The sequence below is a fragment of the Astatotilapia calliptera genome, chromosome 23 (genome assembly GCF_900246225.1).
Source record: "Astatotilapia calliptera chromosome 23, fAstCal1.2, whole genome shotgun sequence".
NCBI lineage: Eukaryota > Metazoa > Chordata > Actinopteri > Cichliformes > Cichlidae > Astatotilapia > Astatotilapia calliptera.
The window spans coordinates 27,204,935-27,226,434 of NC_039323.1; the positions used below are offsets into that span (position 1 = coordinate 27,204,935).

At 40.5% G+C, this 21,500-nt stretch overlaps 1 protein-coding gene across 9 annotated transcripts in view; it reads left to right on the forward strand.

The window, feature by feature from the left end:
* Window positions 1-21,500, forward strand: part of LOC113016942 (striated muscle preferentially expressed protein kinase-like) — a 59,987-nt gene that overhangs the window by 10,829 nt on the left and 27,658 nt on the right. For 2 of the 9 annotated variants that reach the window (XM_026160151.1, XM_026160158.1), the window contains 5 exons: window positions 12,424-12,522; window positions 17,343-17,493; window positions 18,634-19,476; window positions 19,686-20,122; window positions 21,290-21,436. In XM_026160151.1, the coding sequence (XP_026015936.1) occupies window positions 12,424-12,522; window positions 17,343-17,493; window positions 18,634-19,476; window positions 19,686-20,122; window positions 21,290-21,436 (1,677 nt within the window). Of the gene's footprint in view, window positions 1-4,213; window positions 5,050-9,952; window positions 11,552-12,423; window positions 12,523-17,342; window positions 17,494-18,633; window positions 19,477-19,685; window positions 20,123-21,289; window positions 21,437-21,500 lie in introns of those variants that run through there. The other 7 variants (XM_026160157.1, XM_026160160.1, XM_026160159.1 and 4 more) reach the window with 7 other exon arrangements.

The following is a 21,500-nucleotide window of genomic DNA, read 5'->3' on the forward strand; positions in this document are numbered from 1 at the left end:
GACTTGGCACCTTGATTTTTCTTTTTTTCTTTTTAGTAATTCTATTGCAGATTTGATGCTGTGCTTGGGATCATTGTCCTGCTTCATGACCCAATTTCAGCCAAAATTAAGCTGTAGGACAGATGTCCTCACATTTGACTCTAGAATACTTTGTTATACAGAGGAGTGCGTGGTCGGCTCAGTGACTGCAAGGTGCTCAAGTCCCGTGGCTGCAAAACAAGCCCAAATCATCACCCCTCCAGCATTATGCTTCATAGTTGGTATGAGGTGTTTGTGCTGATCTGCTGGGTTTGGTTTTGTGCATTATGACGATTATAACATCTCTACTTAGGTCTTGTCTGTCCAAAGGACATCGTTCCATAAGTCTGGTGGTTTGTTCAGATGCAACTTCAGATGCTCATACTGAACATGGATGAAGTTTTTAAAAATGAGGTCAGTTACCTTTGCTTTGTGAGGGCCAACCAATCAGGAGCAAGGCTTCTTAAAGGGAGGGGGAAGCCAAGATTCCAAGAAATAAGAAGTCTTTTTCGACTGTGAATTTGAAAAAGATTAAGCTGGAAAAGGCAGAGATTGGTTTATCAATACAATAAATAATCAACAGATCTTTTGCTGTTGGGTCAGCTGAATTTGCTTAACAAACCTGGTTAAAAATGAAGATGCGGTCTGCTGAGGAAAACAGAAATGGTGTGATCACAGTGTAGTCTAACAGCAGCAGAATCTGTTTTCAGTTGCAGGGAGATTATGCCAGCCTTGCTGCTGATAAAGCTGTATGCCTGGAAGGCATCCATCAAGTCTTCTCCACAGAATGCAGCCTCTGTCACAAAATCAATGGGTTTCCGTGAAGTCTGCTTTCTCTCTTGTTGCTTTAAGCTAATTAAACTGTACCATGCTCCAAATTGCACCTGTCCGAAGTCTTTTTAATGCTCATTCACGGTTTGCTATCTCTCCGTGCATGTTGACATTGCAAGAAAACAAATTTTGCACTGAGTTGATTCAGCTGAGACGTTTATATCTGATTTTCAGGAGAAAATATGAGCCCATTTGGTTTTCACAGATGAGTCTGAAACATATCAGAGGCCACTAATAAGGATTCTGTCTATGTATGCTGAAGGTCTGAGCAGTGCATCGAACAGTGATGTTGCCTGAAGCTTCAAAGAAACCAGATTCAAAGTAAGATAGATAGCATGCACCAATCATATCTAATTATCCGTTCTTAATGGCTGACAGTGTATGATATCCCAGCCAGAGATTGGTTGCAGCTGCCTCGTTGTGGCTTTTAGTGAGTATAAAAAAACCCACCTCATGAGTTTCTTCCTAGCAGCTCTGCCACCGTATCTAGATTTTCATTGGATGATGGTCATGGAAACTTGTGTTTTGATGGGCTTATTGATCTGGGGGGCGTTTGAACTGTTACTTGGGGGTGTATCCCATATCACGCATAAAGCATTGGTATCGATTGCTTCGCTTTCTCTGTTGGACTGAATGCCTCTGGCCACTGGTGATGGATGGAGGAGGAAGCGAGGCGAGCGAGGGTGAATAGAGGGAGGTTTGTTAAAATAACAATGGGAAACTGAAATCCGTTGCATCTGGGCTTGCATTTTAGTGAAAACCTAGTTTGGGATGTTTTGAGGAGAAGAATATATCTTTCACAGCTGGGTGACAGTCATCGGATAAATGCATCGAGAGGGAAAAAGCTAATAACTAGAATTAAAACCCATGTTCAGAGAGCGGCCCGACTGGAGTCAATCTCACATATTGTGCGTTTGCACGTCCACAAGCAGTAACATGCTTAACTTAACAACGCTAAAAAACATGTTATTTGGCAAAGCACGTCAGCAGGGATAGAAAAGGTGTGCTGATATGTGGATGCTTACTATGGGTGGTTAGAGGGAAAAAAAAGATCTGTGTCTGCCTGTTATTATTTTTAGATCCATGTGATAGAGGAGGGAGTACAGAAACTTCTGAAAGAACAATTAATTCAATCCAGAGAAAGAGGTTTAATGGAGGAGGTGGTTGGACGGTTGGTGCAATAGTCTTGTGACCTTTTCTTAAAAAAAAAAAAAAGACATCCTGGAGGGGAGTGTTTCATAATATTCTCTTTGTCTGATTTGCAGAAGCCTCTAAGTAGAAAAAGAATTTCATCAATAGTCATTTAGAGCGGTAATAACAAGAGAAATGTTGAAGAAAGAGTGCATCTTTCAGCTTTAATACATTTAACTGTTCCAAATTTTAAAAGACAATTTGTCACTAAGCAACAGAGTTGTGTGGTGGTTAGCATTGTCACCTCAAAGCAAAACAGGCCAGGGCCTTTCTGTGTGTTTGGTGATTGTAATTTGGCCATAGCAGTAGTAGAGGGCCTAGTTGGATAAGCGAATGGACTAGTACATAACACTTTTGGGTGACTACTTGCCTCATTCATCCAATCACACACACTCACAAAGATACTTTGACACGCAGACTGGAGTAGCTGGGGATTGAATCACTGATTTTACAATGAGTAAGATAAGATAAGATTATATGTTTTACAGCTTGCAACTCTAATGTCTCATCTCACCACTCTCAACAACTTAATTTCCAGGTGCACAAAGTTGGCTTTTTAACAGAAAAATCTATAATGGACTGACATGATGGCAGACAGATAAAGTTTGTGACCCTAACTCTAGTGGAAAATGCAGAGCACTTAGGAATGAAGCAACAGAAACAGATAGACTTTATTTAGGAGTTGATAAAGACCAGTGAACCTAAAAGGAAACCAACAATGTTTTAAATCTCTCTACGACGATATCTGCAAACAGTATGCAAAATATTTGCATCTCTGTCAAAAGGGAGCATCAGCGTAGGATCAAACTCAAACCATATTAAGAAAGATATGCAAATACACACAATAAACATGACTAGTGGCCTGCTAAGAAAAACATCCACGTTCCTTATGTTGCTTGAACAATTGAACAATACATGTGAGTGCGGTCATATGCAAAGTGAATATGTTGTTTTTCCCCAAACCCTCAGTAGATCAAAAAGCAACCATTTGAGATGGTAACTGTAATGGTGATTCAGAGACTCTGCACTTGTAGCAAAATGCTGAGATGTGTGGCAAACTAAATAAGTAGGTGGCTAAACTGAGGAGATGACGCGCATGTAAAGTAGACCCCCGTAATAAGGTAAAAAAGCAGCTTCCACAAGTTTTTTTTCTTGGAGTTAAAAAGTAAAGAAAGAATTAGTCTCAATGTAAAAATCTGTCTTCACTTTAATGTTCCTAATATTAAAGAAAACCTTGCTACTATCAATGGACTTACAAGTGAGTGTAAAAATCTCCTATTAAACCCTAAAAACTCTGTGGGTGAGCCATGGACAAGACTTGTGGATGACTGGTAGTTTTTGGTTTCCATTTGTAGGCTGTTTATAAAGGAATGGAATTTTGTTTCCATGGAGGGAATAATCACAGTAAAAAGTAAAAGAGGGAGTAACACTTGCTATGCAGTAATTTTTTGTTTGATTTTTAAATTCAGTTTTTAAAAAGCACATTGAACATGTAAAGTCATGGTACAATAATCCCACAATACTGAAAAAAGAATAAGAATGGGAATAAGAATAAGAACAAGAATGGGGACAAAAACAAAAATAGCAATAGAAATAAGAAAAAGAATAAGAATGGGAATTAGCATACGAATAAGAATGGGAATGAGAATAAGAATGGGAACAAAATAATAACAGGAAAAAAATCAGAACAAGAATAATAATAATAATAGGAATACAAATAAGAACAAGAATCAGAATGCGAGCTAGCATAAGAATAAGAATAGGAACAATAATAATAATAAGAGAACTAGAAAAGGAATAAGAACAAGAATGGGAACAAAATTTAAAAAATAGGAACAACAATAAGAATAAGAACAGGAATAAGAATAAATATATGTATCAGCAATTAACAATTTTATTTTGTTGCACATTTAATTAGAGTTTATATCTCTGGATTTTAGACAACAACCACATCACTATGGGAACTTGCAATCAACGCTCTGCAGTGTTTTTTTTTTTAATTTTTAAATTTTGGTTGTTTATTTGACTAAATTATTTATTCAATAATGGGGACACTTTTATGTTTCCCTCAAACTATGGCTGCTATTTGTTGGGTATTGACCTCTAATGCATTTAGGGTAGTGCATTTGCTCTTCTACTCCATATTATCCTCAGATGCTTGAGGTCTAGACGCTATCACTGGTTAAAGGTAACCGACATGAAATAGAGATAAATATTTGATGGCTTGTGGGTTTTTCTGAGAGGCTGCGACCTTCCTTGCAGAGGATGACAAAAAGGAGAATAAACTGGGAGAGGCTGTAAGGATGGTGGTAAAGATTTGGTTTTCCTCATGAATCTTTTCCCCATCTGTCCCTCATTCTTCCACCCCCACCCCCGGCTTTCTCTTTTTCCCCTCTCGTTCATCTCTAACTGACTCATTTGCATCAGCCTTGCTCTTTCTCATCTCCAAGTCCTCCGACTCAGAGAAAAGTCAACACGCTTTGCCAAAGCTTCTCATTTTTCCACCTCCTCCTCCTGTTATTCTCCACTCTCATCACTGCAATCAAGCCCAGCGCACCCCTTATGCTCAGACTTACAACCCCCACCTCCCCTTGTTCTGAGTGTGCTTTCTCTCTTTCTCTCTCTCTCGATTGAGGGGCAGAGAGTGGGGGGAGTTTAGACAAACCAGCTGAGAATTGCCCCCTCTAAAGGCAGCCTCTACGTCAGACAGGGATGCTGTTCACATCAGCGGATACACACTCAGACACAAAGACACCTGGCTCTGGCTTATTTGCATCCTCCAGCTCTCTCTCTCGGTGCCTTTCTCCCAGTCTTGTTGCCAGACTGGAGAGTAAACACGCCCACGCACAAAAAGGCAGCTGAATCCCGCTCTGAATCCTGATTTTTATGTTGTTGTTGATGCCACACCCTGGGCTTTTTCGGGTGGCCGGGATGTTTTTGTGAGCTCATGCCACAGGTAATCTTGAACACTTGAAGATGAAGAAAATCTGGTCCAAGAAGAGATTTCAGGTGAGTTTGCTTCTTTACGGAAGAATGTCCACAGTGGTGCTTTTATGAAGCGCTAGTCACGATGCTTTTCTTTTAGATTTGTAGGTTTTTAAACATATTAGGATGACATGCCACACCCTTTACCTGATAAGGATGCACATTTGTTGATTTGCCAAAGGCAAATGACTTTAAAATACACATCAGGAATTAGGATTAAGACGTTTTAAGTTAATACAATGAGATCAACTTCAATACTGTAGGGAAAATGCTACAGGAACTAAATTATTAAATGTAATGCTTGCTGTTTTTTGCATTTGTGTTTGATATCTGTTGAAAAATTAGGGATGAATCCCGACAATCGAACAGAGAAAGTCAGCCTGGGGAAAATGTAATTTACCTTCCTGAATACATTCAAAATGATTTCTGAAGACACTCATCCTGAAAATCTAAAAAGGCAACATCCATTTTCACACCCTCAAGTCCAAATGCACTCCCTCTGTTACAGTGTGCACATTGTTTGTCATGAAATATTAATGTTGCTCGGGTGATCGAGACAGATTTGTTATACAATAAGAAATTCGTATGACAGGTTTCACAAATTCGGGGCAGATGAAAAGTGTGTCAGTAGGCTACACTCCATGGAGACATGAGAATCAGGGCAGCTACTCACAATGGCTACAAAGTGAGCGACGCACAATACGAAGCTGATTTCTGACGGTCCCTTTGCCTCTTTTGAATCCTACATCCAACTCTTGAGACCTGTTCTTTCGCTTGCCACCAGCAGATTTGTCGGAATAATGCTGGAAGGATTTAGATTATACCCACAGAATATGTTTTTGAAGTCTTTGCCAAATCCAAATTTTCCAAAGGACACCGTTTGTGGCTGGGTTTTGCTGATATGAACGCCTTGGGGGCATAACAATGGAGATCATGACAACGATGGAAGCTTCTAGGGCAATCTGTCAAACAGCGGTTACCACCAGGCAACTGTTAATCAATTTGCCTGACACAAAAACATCAACCAATAGGAAGTGAGCGGGGAATGTGGCGGGCAGGGGTGGGGGGTGGGGGAAAAGTGTGAAATGAGTCACTTCACTTTGCACTTTTCCTATTTCTGCTTTCAAGCCGCTGCAGAGCCGTGAGTCATTCTGAGGAGTGCTCCTCTGTGATGATTGACAGACTGTCCAGGAAGCAGGTTCACCAGCTGCTTTAACAGCACCGACACTCAAGATTTGTCACATATTCTCATATTAAGTAGATCTCTTGATTTTACAGTTGTATCATTTATCAATTTGAAAAATATCACATTTCCTTGTGATAGTGACCTGTTGTGGCCTTTAAGAAGTTGTAAAGCATGTAGCAAGTCAGATGTAAAGCTTACCTAGCCATGAAGTGATGATGTATTGAAGAAAGGAAGAATAAAACAAATAAAATGAGCACAATAATCTACCAGGCCTAGTTTGCGTAGAAAATATTTCTTTTCAACCATATGCAGATTTTTCCTTTTTTTTGACTTTATTCTGTACCTCTATACAGAATTTCAACTTTGAGTTTCATTCCCTTTTTTAATGACTTTCAATCACCTCTCACCATCTTTATCAGCATATCTGGACAACTGAACTTCAAGAGAACAAGAGGCTAGCAAAACTGACTGACTTATGGCCCCATTCATTAAAAATGTCCTAAATTTATAGTTGAACGTAGTCTTTAAGAAAAGTTTTGTTTATTAAGGACCTAAAAATACTATTTGTTATTCACCATTTGCTTGACTAAAGATATCTCTATGTCTGCCAACTGTAGATCACAATTTTCTCTTAGTCAGGAATTGCCATGTTGTTTACAAGTTGTTTAGCAACAGCTTCTCCTCAAACATGAGTGCAAGACTGGAGAGGGTTGACTATCATTTCAGCTACATAGAAGGCCCTGTGAAATCACTGTATCTAGGCAGGATTCTCACTTACAGGCGTTGAGTCATATTCTAGTAGATTGGGAGTGGGCCATTGTTTTTCCCAGTGGGCCATAAGAAACTGAGACTTTTGTGGAGGGCCGTGCCAATAAACTGAACTCAATTCTGCTCAATAACAATTTTATCTCCTTATAAGCTTTTGGTGCAGCCCTCCACAACAGTCCCAGTTTCTTATGTTTGCCCCCGGAAAGATTAATTGCCCACCCCTACTGCAGGTGACGTTCATGTCCTTTGAGACAATACACATCCCACACATCACTTACTTAATCTAGACTTTGCACAGAAATGATTTCATTAGTGAAGAAACAACTTCACTGCTCAAGAAATGTACCTATAATTTATAATGACAGTTTCTTACAGCGCAGATATCCCACTGTATCCCCCTGTGTTGTTTTTCTTCATATTTACAGGCAATGTCATAATGAAGTAAGGGCAAAGAGATCATGTTAAGGAATGCCACAATATCAGATTTTCACCCCACAATTATCATGTCCAAAACATACAGGCACTACATTTACTCTTCTTGGGTGCGAGAGGCTTCAAGTGTTTTTCTCCAGCATAATGGTAGCCACAAAGTGTAGCAACGAATCAGAATCAGAATCAGAATACTTTATTGATCCCTGGGGGAAATTATTTTTTGTTACAGTGCTCCATTTTAAACCAACATTAAGACAAGACAGACAATACGCTAACTAAGAATAGTACAATATATACATATATATACATACATACATACATAAGTCACTTATAAATAAATATTTGGAAAAGAAACATGTGTAGTTGTAGCAGCAAACAGTGTGTTAAGTGGATGCGTTGTACAGGGAGATGGCCACAGGCAGGAATGATTTCCTGTGTCGTTCAGTGGTGCTTTTCGGTAATCTCAGTCTCTCACTGAACGAGCTCCTGTGACTGACCAACATGTCATGGAGTGGGTGGGAGGTGTTATCCAACATTGTCTTTATCTTGGACAGCATCCGCCTCTCCGACACCACCTTGAGGGAGTCCAGCTCCATCCCCACAACATTGCTGGCCTTACGGATCAGTTTATTAAGTCTGTTGGCATCTGCGACCCTCAGCCTGCTCCCCCAGCATGCAACAGCATAGAGGATCGCACTGGCCACCACAGACTCATAGAAAATCCTCAGCATTTTCTGGCAGATGTTGAAGGACCTCAGTCGCCTCAAAAAATAGAGACGACTCTGGCCCTTCCTGTAAAGTGCTGTGGTGTTTTTAGCCCAGTCCAGTTTATTGTCAATGTGTACTCCAAGGTATTTATAGTCCTCCACAATGTCAACACTGACCCCCTGGATTGAAACAGGGGTCAAGTGTTTCCTGGTCTTCCTGAAGTCCACGATCAGTTCCTTGGTCTTTGCCACGTTGAGCTGCAGATGATTCTGCTCACACCACGTGACAAAGGAGTCGACCACAGCCCGGTACTCTGTCTCATCATCCCTGCTGATGCATCCAACCACCGCAGAGTCATCAGAAAACTTCTGAAGATGGCATGTCTCTGTGCAGTGGCTGAAGTCTGTGGTGTAGAGGGTGAAGAGGAAGGGGGAGAGGACAGTCCCCTGTGGTGCCCCTGTGTTGCTAATCACCTTGTCAGACACACACTGTGGGAGACGTACATATTGTGGTCTTCCTGTCAGGTAATCAACAATCCAGGACACCAGAGAAGCATCCACCTGCATCGCTGCTAACTTATCACCCAGGAGGGTCGGCCTGATGGTGTTGAAAGCACTGGAAAAGTCAAAAAACATGACCCTCACAGTGCTCGCCGGCTGGTCCAGATGGGTGTAGACACGATTGAGCAGGTAGATGATGGCGTCCTCTGTTCCGAGACGAGGCTGATAAGCGAACTGAAGGGGATCCAGAGCTAGCTAGTTAGCTACTACCCTAGCTATTGCAGTAGTCAGCTAGCTAGCATGATGTCATTTTCTTTTTTGCTTCCTTCAAAGCAATTAAGGTGCCATACATCTATAATTCAGTGATATCACTACTTCATTTTTCAAACATCAAGGTTATCATGAGTGCTGGTATATTGTAATATCGTGAGCTAGAATATTTTCCACAGCAGATATTTTGGCTCGCCACTGTGGGAAAAGAGTAATGAATAACCTTAGTTCCTGGAACCTGAAGTCCATTAATTTTCAATTAGTCCATATCAGTCGGGAAGCATGAAAAACACCCGGAAGTAGTGATGTTCGATTCGTGAACGAATCGTTCAATACTCGAGAATCACTTTACTGACTCGTGAATCATGATTCACAAGCCCAACTGACTCACTGACTCATCCCTGTTGCTGTTAGCAAACTAATTCCATTAGTAGAAATACATCTAGCTTATAATTAAAATTGTGGGGGGGAAACAACAGCCAGTTTCATAACAAAAGCATTTCTGCCCTGAACTGGAAGAAAAAACCCTGAGTAGAAGCTCACATCAAGAATCAAAGAGCTGAATCAAAGAGCGAGCGATCGAATCACTCACTCACTCACTCACTCACTCACCCCCTCCCTCCTGTGCTGAATCAAAGAGCGAGCGAACGAATCACTCACTCACTCACTCACCACCTCCCTCCTGGCTCACAGCTTCTTCTTCTTCTTGGTTGGCAACCAATGTTAAGGCGCATTACCGCCCCCTGGCTCACAGCGCAGTGGACATTTAGATGAGAAAATATATATTTGACACACTTAAGGAAAATACTAATAAAGTACAAATAAACAAAATAAATGTTTATTAAGCAATTTTGATAGGAAATTGCTTAATTTTAGAAATGTTTTTGCTCTTTTTTTCTCTATAAAATAGTCTTTTGTTTTTTTTTAATCATTCATCTTAGCAGTGGGATTTACATGAAAAGGGAAACAAATTAAGTTTGAGTGAAAATGTAAAATTTTTGCACTCTCTGGTCAACTGACTCAGTGAATCAAATGACTCAAAAAACCACTTTCACTTTGGTGAGTGACTCATTAACACTCGATTCAGTAAAAAGAATCAAATTTACCATCACTACCCGGAAGCCGAGGGGAGGCTCAGAAGGATGTGTGTAAATAAAAAGCAGATGTAATTACAGCTATTAGTTACACTTGTGCTTTTCCTCAGACGACGAGGCAAAAGGTCTGCTGTGAAAAACGCCTATTTATAGTACATGCCCCATTTTTGAATGTCTGTGATGAAATTACAATTGGAAAGCGCTAAATACAACTGGAAACATCCACCATGACTAAACTCACTTAATTTGACCACAAAGCTTTCAAAGCTTTTTTGTGTCCAGATGATTCTCCAACAAGGACCTGAGAGGAAGATCAATATGCTAAACAAATTAAGTATCCGTAGGGCTTTTTGACTTTTTAGCGAAGTGCAATAGCAGTGAAGTATGAAAGCAAATTGGCTTGACAGTACCGGAGATGCATGATAGACACAGGTGAAAACTGTGATCCGATGCCTGAAGTGCATGGTTTTATTAAGGATGAGCTGTTTCATTAAGGACCAAAGTATTTTTCCGTAAATGGGAATCTATGCATTTTGTTTTTCTGTGTTAAATAGAGTGTTTGGCTGCCTTCACTGTTGAATAATGCATTTTACTCTTGTATCTTATTTCAGAGAACTGGGCATTCCACACGGACATTTGGCAGATTTACCCATGGTGTGTTGTCAGTATGAGCTTTACACCAGTTCTATTCTACCGTAGTCTCTTCCGTTATTATATTTAATTCATTTATTTATTGTTTTGGTTTTAAAAAATGTAAATTTGAGCCATTTCTCTCTTTTTTTGCCTGATCCCATTTCTTTTGTCACCATTTTAGCTTTCAATGGCATGCGCTTCAGTTGGAACAACTCTACATAAAAGCTGTTTTTTTACGTATGTTTTAAAAACACCTGTATTGCTTCTGTGTATGTTCTACTGCTCGACTCCAGCAAGAAAGTGGGGCTCATTCTTGTACATCCACCCCCACAAAGCAATATCGCTGCAGCATAAAAATCCTGTGTAAATTTGACGGCTTGAGGTATAATATTTGGCAATATTTGTGTAATGTAAGCTGTTCCAGTCACATTACTATTCAGGCTATACACTTCAAAATATATTTCGTTGTAATTACATCACTGAGTTGATTTAACTCGCCTGGCATGCGAGCTATTTAACTTCATTTGATACAGCTGGGTGGATCTACATACCCACACCTGTAAAAAAACACACACATACACACACTAGCAGTGCAATAGGTTAATTGTGCTTCTTCATGTTACACTGGCTTTCTTATTGTTAGGCAGAGCTTCTGGAATTATCTAATAAGGATGTGACTTGATGTGAGGCGCAATGAGGTGCAACCTATTTTGTGGTTGTCGTCCTCCTCCTTCGCAGGCTCTCTAACCAGTAAACATATCTGTCAGCCACCCAGCAGTTTGGCTGGTGATTTTAGACTCTAATGGGTACGAAGAGGATTGGTCGTGTGGGTGAGAGAGATGCTGGTTTCCATAGTAACGGTGCTCTCCCGTCTGCCCTCTCTTGCTGCCACTATGGAAGCGAAGTTTTCCGCTCCTGCCGAAAGCAAAGCTATGGTAAACCCGCCTGTCATCCTCTCTCCTTTGTTTTTATTTATTTGATTTGTTTCTGTCGCTGACCTCATCTGATGTAATGTGATCTCAGCAACGGAGATGTGGTTTCAGGCTCCTTACTTTGACCCTGAGTGTCTGTGTGTGTGTGTGTCTGTTTGCCTCTGTGCTGCATCTTTTGTCCTCAACATCTAGGCCGAGCTTTGTCAATCAGCGATCTGCGATCCTCTGTTTGCATCGTGTTTATCGTCGTCGCACCCTGTTGTTTTTGTGTCCTTTCCGTTTTTGAATGTTCCCCATAAAACTGAGAACCAAGTCAGATGCTTATCCCACGTCTTCTTTTTGTAAATTATGCACTCAGAGTTCAGCTTTCACTTGTATTATATACAAACCATATTTATTTACTGATTGTAGTTGTCCTCTTTTGTGAAAACAGTCATGCATGCATGAGTTCAAGTCAAATAACGAGGTTTGAGTAAGATTTAAGATTTTGCTCTTCTTCCTTACATATAGATTCCTCTTGAGCTTCAAGCTGACTCAAAACTGAGTCAAGAGCATATTTACATACCCCTCCCCTGCATGCATTTTTATAAGCCACAGCTGGCTTCATGTCACGCTCCAGTTTCAACCCATTTATTTCACTCTGGGGGGGGGGGGGGGGGGGGGGGGGGAGGAAGGGGAGGGGGGGCTCTTCGCAGCTCTTTTCAGTGACCCATCAAAACGTCTGCTGCTAAGCAAATGTGAAAAGTCATTTTCTACCTGCGCTCTCTTGTTGTTTCCAGCCTCCTCTTCCCGCCCTCCACCTCAGCTCCTCTTTGCTGGATTTCCACCTTCTCCTCCCGTCTCATCTCATAGTGTTTTCCTTCTCTTTGTTTCAGACTCTGAGACCACAGAGGATGAGACCACAGAACCTCAGATGGAAACCAAAGAAGGGCCCGGGAGGCACCATGATAAGGCTGGCCGGAAAGGACCTTCAGGTATTTTATTTAAACTCCTTTTTTTTCCTTTTTTTTTAAGCTTATGTAAGTTTGTGGTTTCGAGGCTTCGTTTTTCTTTTTTGAGGTCATATTTTCTAGCTGCAAGCTTGCACTACTTAAAGAAAATATTCTGCAGCTCTTTGTCCAAAATGATATTTAGCCAGATTTACAGCTCCACCACCAACATCTCTGCCAAAAACACACTTGTATAAAGTTATGATAGATAGATTTAATGGAGGCTGTTATCATGCCAGCCCAAAACGTGCGCTGGATGAAATCCGATATGGCAGAAGGCATTAATCCCTCATGGTGTGATGCAACAGTGTGACACACTGCCCTAGTTTCAAGCAGGGAACCTGTCTCAGGTCTGGAGCTCTCTGTGTGGCTCCACAGGGGAACGTGCTGTCCGACAAAAATGGGACTATTTCTGCTGGATAAATGAGGCTGAAACAAATGCATGCTATGCCAATTAAAATGTAAATGTACATCGTTAAGTTTAAATAGAGGTACGTTAATGAACAGAGATCAGGTGGAACGGTCCAGTGGGTTGGTGAATGTTATGTTATACTCACCTAAAAATGAGGTGCTGCATGAGATTTCTTTCTTTCACAGTTTGCCGTGCTGGTGTAGAGCTTCAACAGCTCAAATAATCAGTGAATTTACTGGCTGGTTGATCATCTTCCAGCTTCTCCAGTGGGAGGATTTGCTTTGCTTTTCTCTCTAAATTGAGGATTTTTGCAGTTTGGACTACTGGTTGGACAGAAAAAGACACGGGAAGCCATTTCTTGGATAACACAGATTTGGGAAATCGTAAATTATTGATAGTCTAAGACCTACTATTGTTTTTTTTTTTTTTTAAATGAAGGTATCATTCATGGATGGATGGATGGATGGATGGTATCATATCTATCATATCTATTATAATGCCACCCAGAAGTTAGTGGTTTGTGAGCTCTCCCTTCTAGTATTATGGCCATTACTGTTTTGGTCTTTTGGAGGAGAAATGAACACATTTGGACAAGAACCAAAAGCTGCACAAGTGCATCACACAGATACAGATACATGGTATTTAGATTTCAGATAGTACACAAACACACTAAGACTACTGCACAGACTTCTTAGAGGAGCTGTTAGTGGACGTAACTTTACAGCAAGTCAAAGCACAACTTTAAACTTTGATAAAATTTAAATGGTGGAGTTATCCAAAGATGTGTGGCCGTCATAGAAGGGGAAATTAGTCGTAAAAAATGAAGCTGGGCATTTTAACATGGGCGATTGACCTGCAGGGGGAGCCAGCCTCAAGTGGCTTTTTGAGTAGCTGTGCACTGCGCAAAAGATTTGAGGCAACCTACACTGATGGTACTTTCCTGTGCTCATAATTCCATCGACTTTAACGAAACCCCCTATAATGACAGAGCGTCCACCGTGCTTTACACATGGCTGCAGACACCTACGCATTCAACAATTTGGACCAAAAAATTTCAAATTTCGATTTGTCACTCCTGTTGCCAATGTACACTCTGGTTCTTCCCTTGAGCTAGGTATCATTTTGTGCTTTAATAATTCATGGGTCAAGTATGCCCACAAACAAAAAGCATTAATCTGAAAATGGTCAGGTACAAGGACTGGACTGAAAATGAGTGAAAAAGCAGACTAAAACTTTGAAAGACCTTCAGAAAGCCTGGAGAACTATTGCTCGAAAGGAAGCAAAATATAAAGAAACGAGTTGTGGCTCAAGACTCAGCACAGTAATCCATATTGGCTTCATTCTTCAGCCACAGAAGTGTCTTTTCATCATCTTTAATTCAAACTCTCAGGATCTCAATAATTCGATTTTAATATAATTTTGACTTTAACAGAGGTCTCCGTTCCCAAGCTCTGTATCTCACAGTCGTGGGTTTGGGATTCTTTTTGGATTTCAGAAGAATGTTATTTAGTCCAAGAGCTTCTCAGTTTTGTTATTCATACTTTCTATGCTTGTCTCCTGTGTAAAGTCAACCTTTTCTCCATGTTTGTTTACATTTTGTCTTCGTGTCAGATTTGAATGTTTGACTCTTGGTGTGTCAGCGTTCACTAGTTCCTGTTTTATTTTGATAGTTTCTTATTTTGTGTGCTTTGTATTGAGTTTTACTTTCCCGCTCTCATTATTCTGGATTTGTTGGTATTTCCTTGTGTATTTTTCTTTATCCGAGTCTCGTCTTATCCATGTCCTTTCTTAATGCTGTGTGCTCCCTTATTCTGTGTTTTCCCTTTGACTCAAGCCCGTCCTTGTTTTTGTTTTTTTTAAGAAAAGGCTTCAGCAATAAAGCTGCTCTTTAATTTTGAGTCCTGTCTCCCAAGTCCTACATTCTAGGTCAAATGTTAAACTCCTCAAAGCCCCCAGCATTTGATTTCCTCCTTTCTGTAATAACAGCCCAAATTAAAGCTACTGTAAAGAAAATCCTTCTTCCATCCAAGATTTTACGGTTTGGAAATCGCGCTTATTCAACTAAAGCAATGAACTAAGTTATATATTTCATCCCTGCTCAAGATTTTTTTTTTTGTTGCTAAAATAAAATTGCATATTGACTAATGGGTACTGTGTGAGGCAGTTTACTTGATCTAAAGCAAATCCGATTAAGCCTAAAGAGCATTAAATTTGATACAGGAGAAAAAAGAAATGCAAATCCTCTGGATCTTAATGCAAATGTCTAAAATTTAAAGGGGGGGGAAGCATTTTGTCTAGCGGCAAGGTTACGCTTGAACCTGTTAGTGTTGCATTGATGAGAACAATTCCTGAAAGAGTCTTTACTAATTTGCTAAAGTGGTGCTGGTGCATTGGAGTCGTAGAACCTTTACGTCCTCGCCATCCACTCCTAACCAAGCAACATGATGTCTGAATATAGACCTGAAATATTGACACCCTTCTCCTCTACCACAAAGAAATGTTACAGTATATTCTTTCCTCGCTCATACTCGGTGTTTGCACTTTCTAAGCTTTTGTGTTGGTGGGCTGACTACGCCCTCATCACGTCCCTCCAGAGACAAGCCACAGAAAAATAGAAAGAGAATATCAAATGAGGGAGGGATGAGGTGATACATCATTTGTTTTCTTCATGGAACAGAGTGGTTGCCTCTGCTGAATACTAAATAATGACTACAATACCTTGTAATACACAAACAAGATACATTTTCTCCTCAGGCAATGTATTCCAGAAAATATTTCCGGCCCTAAAGCCAGACACGGATGAGATACGTTTCAAAGCACGGTGTGTTCAAATAAAAATGAAAGCTGCTGCCCGGCCTCGGAGAGAAGTGAAAACAGAATTTTGAAGCTGTATATATCAAGACCTAAAAGTGTGGCTGCTCTGAGAAGATTTCTCATTTTGTTCCGTCTGTTTTTTTGTTTTATGAGAAACTGATATTGCACAGCTACTGATGGTGACGCTGAGTCAGTATCATTCAATCAGTCAAGTGCTAAGATGTTTTTTTTTATCCCCGACCGTATCGTTGCTTCAAGGTTTCCTTCGTTAACAGAAGATGCTGACCGCTCTTTTTTTATGCTGCTAAAGCATTCTTGTCTCCATTGCTCATCGCTGGGCGAAGGATCACTTTAAGTGGTACACGTTTCAAACGTGGCCCCTTCACTTTCCGTTTCATTTCCTGTTTTCAAGCAATCAATAGGCTGTTTATCCATCATGCTTAACAACGCTGTCTTCATTAGACGTCATTTCCCCCCCACCACGGGTTTTTTGCTGGCTTCTTACTGCATTAACTTCCAGTTAAGACATTAAAAAATATTTTAGATATAGGAATGCTTTATTAGAGAGTAAAGCAAAATCAGAGTCTTGGTGATACATAATTTCTTATTAGATTTATGCTAAAATATTTTTAAGAGGAGCGCGGTATTAGGAAATTACCATGCTTCCATTAAAATGGTTTAATTCACACAGCCCATCCATCAACTGTCTCTTCAATCTGATGAAGTTTGACTTGCAGAAACTTCTGTAACTTCTATAACACCAAAACCAAAAAAATAAGTATATACCTGTGTATATACCATACAATAAAAACAGTCATGCAATATGCAATATGATATGACATGATATGATTATCCAATGATGGATGGTATGATATAAAATGCCAAAAAAGTGGTACAATGTGAAATGATACAATACAACACGAAATAAAGAGATCCAGACAATACAATTTTAGTACAATATGACATTTTATGTTATGATATGATACAATAGACACAATATAAAAAGATACGTGTCATACAATAGACACAGTACAATATAATATAATACAATGTGATATCCAGCCTATTCATTTATGTCCACTGTAATGAACATTTGTTTTTGCTCTCTATTATCATCACATCACATTTATATCAAGTCTTGATGTGCTCAACAGAGGAAATCGTGGCCTTTCCAATGATATCTCATGTGTTTGGCCTCTTTTCGCTCTGAAGAGGAAGAAATATCAAATACTTTCTTCATCCCATATTTGGGAAATGCCTTTAGCGTACTAACTATACTTATTTACTGCAAACAAATGGCTGCTTATTTAGCCATGCCTGTATATAATATTCTGCTATGCAAGAAAGCTATATTGTTATTGTTAAAAACAAGTAACCACACTCTCACCAATGAATTAGAAGGCTCGCAGCTCAAGATCATTTTCAACACAGACACAGTTTAGTCTCTTTATTGATCGCCCACAACAACCAATATATTGTTGTTGTTGTTTTTAAAATGCTAAAAGTCAGATATAAAATTATACAATTTTAATTTTTAAATTCAAACAGTCTCTCTCCCTTTCTCTCTTTCTCTATACAGGTGAGGGAGGAAGGGTGATGGACTACAATCCCGATGCTTCAGATCGCAGGGCCACCCTCCCCGGCACCTATGACCCTGTAGTGGAGCGAGAGCTCCGCACTCTGGGTTCCCGACCTCCAGGGCCCCATTTGGATCCCACAAACCCAGCAAGGCAAGGCCTCGGTGGGGGTCCTTCTGAGGGGGCCCCCCCTGTCCGTCACCTGGGTGTGGAACCACTCATCCGAGCGTCTCACGCTAACCTTGCCCGGCCCATTCAGGGGTCAGAGGAAAGTGTTTCCGTAGGCAGCGACTACTATGGGAGCATGTTCAGCCTGTACAGAGGGAGAACATTTTCTATGCCATTATAGCACATGGCTTTTTAATTCCCAGGATTTCCCCCAAAAAGCAAAAAGACTGCCCAGAAACCCAAATTGCAATGAAAACTGACTCATACGGCAAGACATTATATCCTCCATAGACCCAACTCGCAAAAACTTTATTCCATTTGCTATACAATTTGTTATTCATTTTTTACTCTTCTTTATATATTCCCATTTTTCCATATAGTGTACTTTTTTATTTTGATGTCACACTTTCCTTCGACTCTGCGTGCCATCAGTGTGGATTGATTTGAATCTAACAATGATTACAAGCCAACAAAATAACAATGTTAATATTAATATTTCATATAGCCATTAGAAAGGATGCACTTGTACAATCTTCTAATATAATATATTATTCAGCACTTCTGAAAACTGTGATTTTTACCCACTGCATGTTTTCTACAGCCGCCCCTCACTTTTGGATTAACACCATATGTTTATAGGTTTGCAGTGGCATGCATGGGTTGCTTTGATCCGAGCTGATATTAGCATGAGTGTTCTCACTGAGTAATTATCATGTGATTCACAGGTTATTTTTAGGCATGGTGTTATTGTGTTAGAAGTTTAAGCAGGGGTGCTTTTTTTGATTTTCGTAGGAGTTTATGTTCTTATTTTGTAATATTGTTGGTGCAACATGCCAACAACAGCAGTTATTGCAGTTTTAGGGTTAAGGTCTTAAGAAGTCTCAATCTCAAAATTTCATTACATTTGTTTCTCTGCCATTTGATTTCACACTGTCTGATGTGTTGCTCATTACCTGATACAACACAGAAAGCACATGCGAAAACACAAAGAACTCAAACATGATGAGACAAAATGACACAAACGGACATTTATCTGCATCTTATTACTCCTCCAAAGCCTTCGCCACTGCACCAGAGCTCTAACTTCACCCCTCCATTATTTCCCCTCAATCCTTACCCCTCTAGGCTTCAAACTGCTGATGAATCACAGGGCCTGTCCTCCTATGTCCCCCTGTCTTCCCCCCAGCCACCTCTTACCACGCACAAAAACAGCATCAGCACACAAAAACAACACTCGGGCAAAGTCAAACCTTCAGGTCCTCAAACTTCTAATACGGGCCAGTCATCTGGCACCAACAGTGCAGTTATGACGCCCAAACTGGCTCGTGCAGGACCCAAGATCTTTGACAAGGTCCTTGCCTTTGAGGAGCGAAGGGTGGATCTGCCACGAGGGGCAGCTTCCTTTGAATCAGATGAGAGTGGAAAGAAGACAGGAGGCCCGAGCAAAGATGAGAGTCGAATACTGCAGGGTGCAGCCCAGAAGAGAGCGGTATTCAAGCAGAGGGCCTCTTCATTAGAGGACAAGACAAACTACTCCCAGAGGATCCAGAATTACCAGAGCAAGTTCACAGAAGAGCTCCAGCGGATCAAGAAGCTTGTGGGGAAACCAAGCTTGAAGAAGGCATATTCAACTGAGCAGCTGTCACAGAAAGACAGGCTGCACATGGGGAAACTAGAACCCATTCCTGCCCAAGTAGTTAAAAAGTTAGAGGCGAGGGAGCGAGCCCTAGAGGAAGGAAAAGTTGGGGAGAGGGAGGGGGGCAGCATATGGAAGAATTCTCAGCAGGCCCAAGGCAAAGACCCGGGGAATCAGAGCAGCAGCTCCGAAAAGGAAAAGATGACACAGTCAGATTTGCACGGGAAACCAGTAGATAGCGCAAGGAAAATCTCTGTTACCACGGCAACGCCACCAGTTCACCAGTTACCAGGACAACCGTTGCCAATAGCTACAAAGACGAGCCTAATCAGGTTTGAAGAAGATTATCTTTACTTGTGAAATTTTCTCTTAAAAAAAGATTCCAATATGATCATATTTGTATATTTTTCTTTGAGGGATTTGAAATTTCTTTTAAAAAACAACAACAAAGCACTTAATGGAAATTAAGAGTTTTAGACATGTAATATTTTTTCCCTCACTTGTTGTATTACATAACAGCTTTCTCATCTTTTGCATGCAGGGAAACCCTACAAAGCTCTCTGGCAGCTGACAAAGACACACTTGTTAACACATCCCACAAATCTTCATCCTCCTCCAGAGTTGATTCAAAGAGAGACACCAACATGGACAACAAGGCGGACCACCGATCACCAGGCCCAACAGGGAAGAGAGCATCCCCAGTAACTGCAAGGGAACCAGGACCCCAGTTCCCACCCAAGCCTCCTCGGCTCACCCCATCACCCAATCCTTCCATCAGCCCGCTCCTAAAACGAAGGAAGGCGGAGGTGGGGCGGACATCTCCGGCCATGAAAGTGAACATCCCCACCATCCTGGTGGAGGATGAACCCATGGAGACAGAAAGTGTTCCACACAGGAGCAACGAGGGAAGGAAGAGGGAGGGCAGAGTACACAAGAGCAAAAAAGGCCGTTCTGCTCAACGGAAGTCTGCAGACGAAGGTAGGTGATGCTTTACGAGTGTTCTAGATAAACGTGTTTGTAAAAAATCCAAGCAGCATCCATCGCAGATGAGAGTCTGGAACTGGATGAACACTTTAATCATTTTGGGAGCCATTAGGTTCCTGCCTGTGGCTTGAGTGACCCAACTGTTGTCCAGTTCGTTTCTTTACACAAATAACAAAACAAATACAACCACCTTTTGTTGTCCCTTTAGAAGTCTTTGAGGCTTTATCCATGGATTTCTGCTCAACTACCAAGTCTACCAAGTTGCCAGGCTTACAGTACTATTTTCATAAATGTTCCCATTTGGCAGGTCAAATAAAATAAAATATCTAGACAAAGTGGTAGAAGGGAACATAATGACAACCATAACCCTAACAAAAGAGCACTAGGAAGCTGGTGGATCTTAAGAGATTAAATAACTCCCTTAGCCCTAAGCTAAAAAGTTTTGCTATCATATCTGATTAAAGGTTTTTGTTCTGTTTCACCTTTGACCACCACTGAGTGAGATTATTAAAAAACAAACAAACAATTTAAACTGTAAAAAGATCAGGACCTACACACACAACACTACCCCTATGAAAAATGATAAGTTTAACTACCAGGGGTCAGAGAACTAGACTTTTTAGGGTTGTGACTTCACTCTTAAAGAACGTAAAGTAATATTGGGTGTTTGTTTGCTTCCCATTTTAACAACTTTTTCTTTTTCGTGCCTCATTTGTGGCTTTAAGATCTGAAACACAAAAAGAACTTATTGGAGATTTATTACCTTTGCTAGGCTGTAAGTCCCCCGAATAAGAAAAACATGCACATAGAAATAAAAAATACAGATTACAAACTAAAAAGGAATGATCAAAAAGGTTGAACTTATATATATATATATATATATATATATATATATATATATATATATATATATATATATATATATATATATATTATATTATATTATATTATATTATATTATGTTGTCCACCATGGAAAATTAATCAGAGCCAGAATTGCTGCCGGGCCCAGACTCACTAATGAAACTCTTTTCATCATGGGGATCCGTAAAAGGAAACTAGCCCAATGCCTTAATTTGGAGTCTGACCCATTTTTCTAAAGCAGGTAATAGAGCACCGGCAGCTGCACAGAAAACACTCTGACCGTCCCTCTAATTCACAGGCGGTTCTTCCGATGACTCTTACCTGTCTGCTGATGATGAGCCAGCTGAGGCCCCGAGGTTTGAGAAGCCTCTTGAGGACACCACCGCACCCAGCGCCTCTGAGGTCACACTGCAATGCATCATCACTGGCAGCCCAACCCCTACTGGTACAGCTGAAGACAAGTCACCATTTTAACATCCCCATTTTCTATAATTTTCTTTTTTGAATTC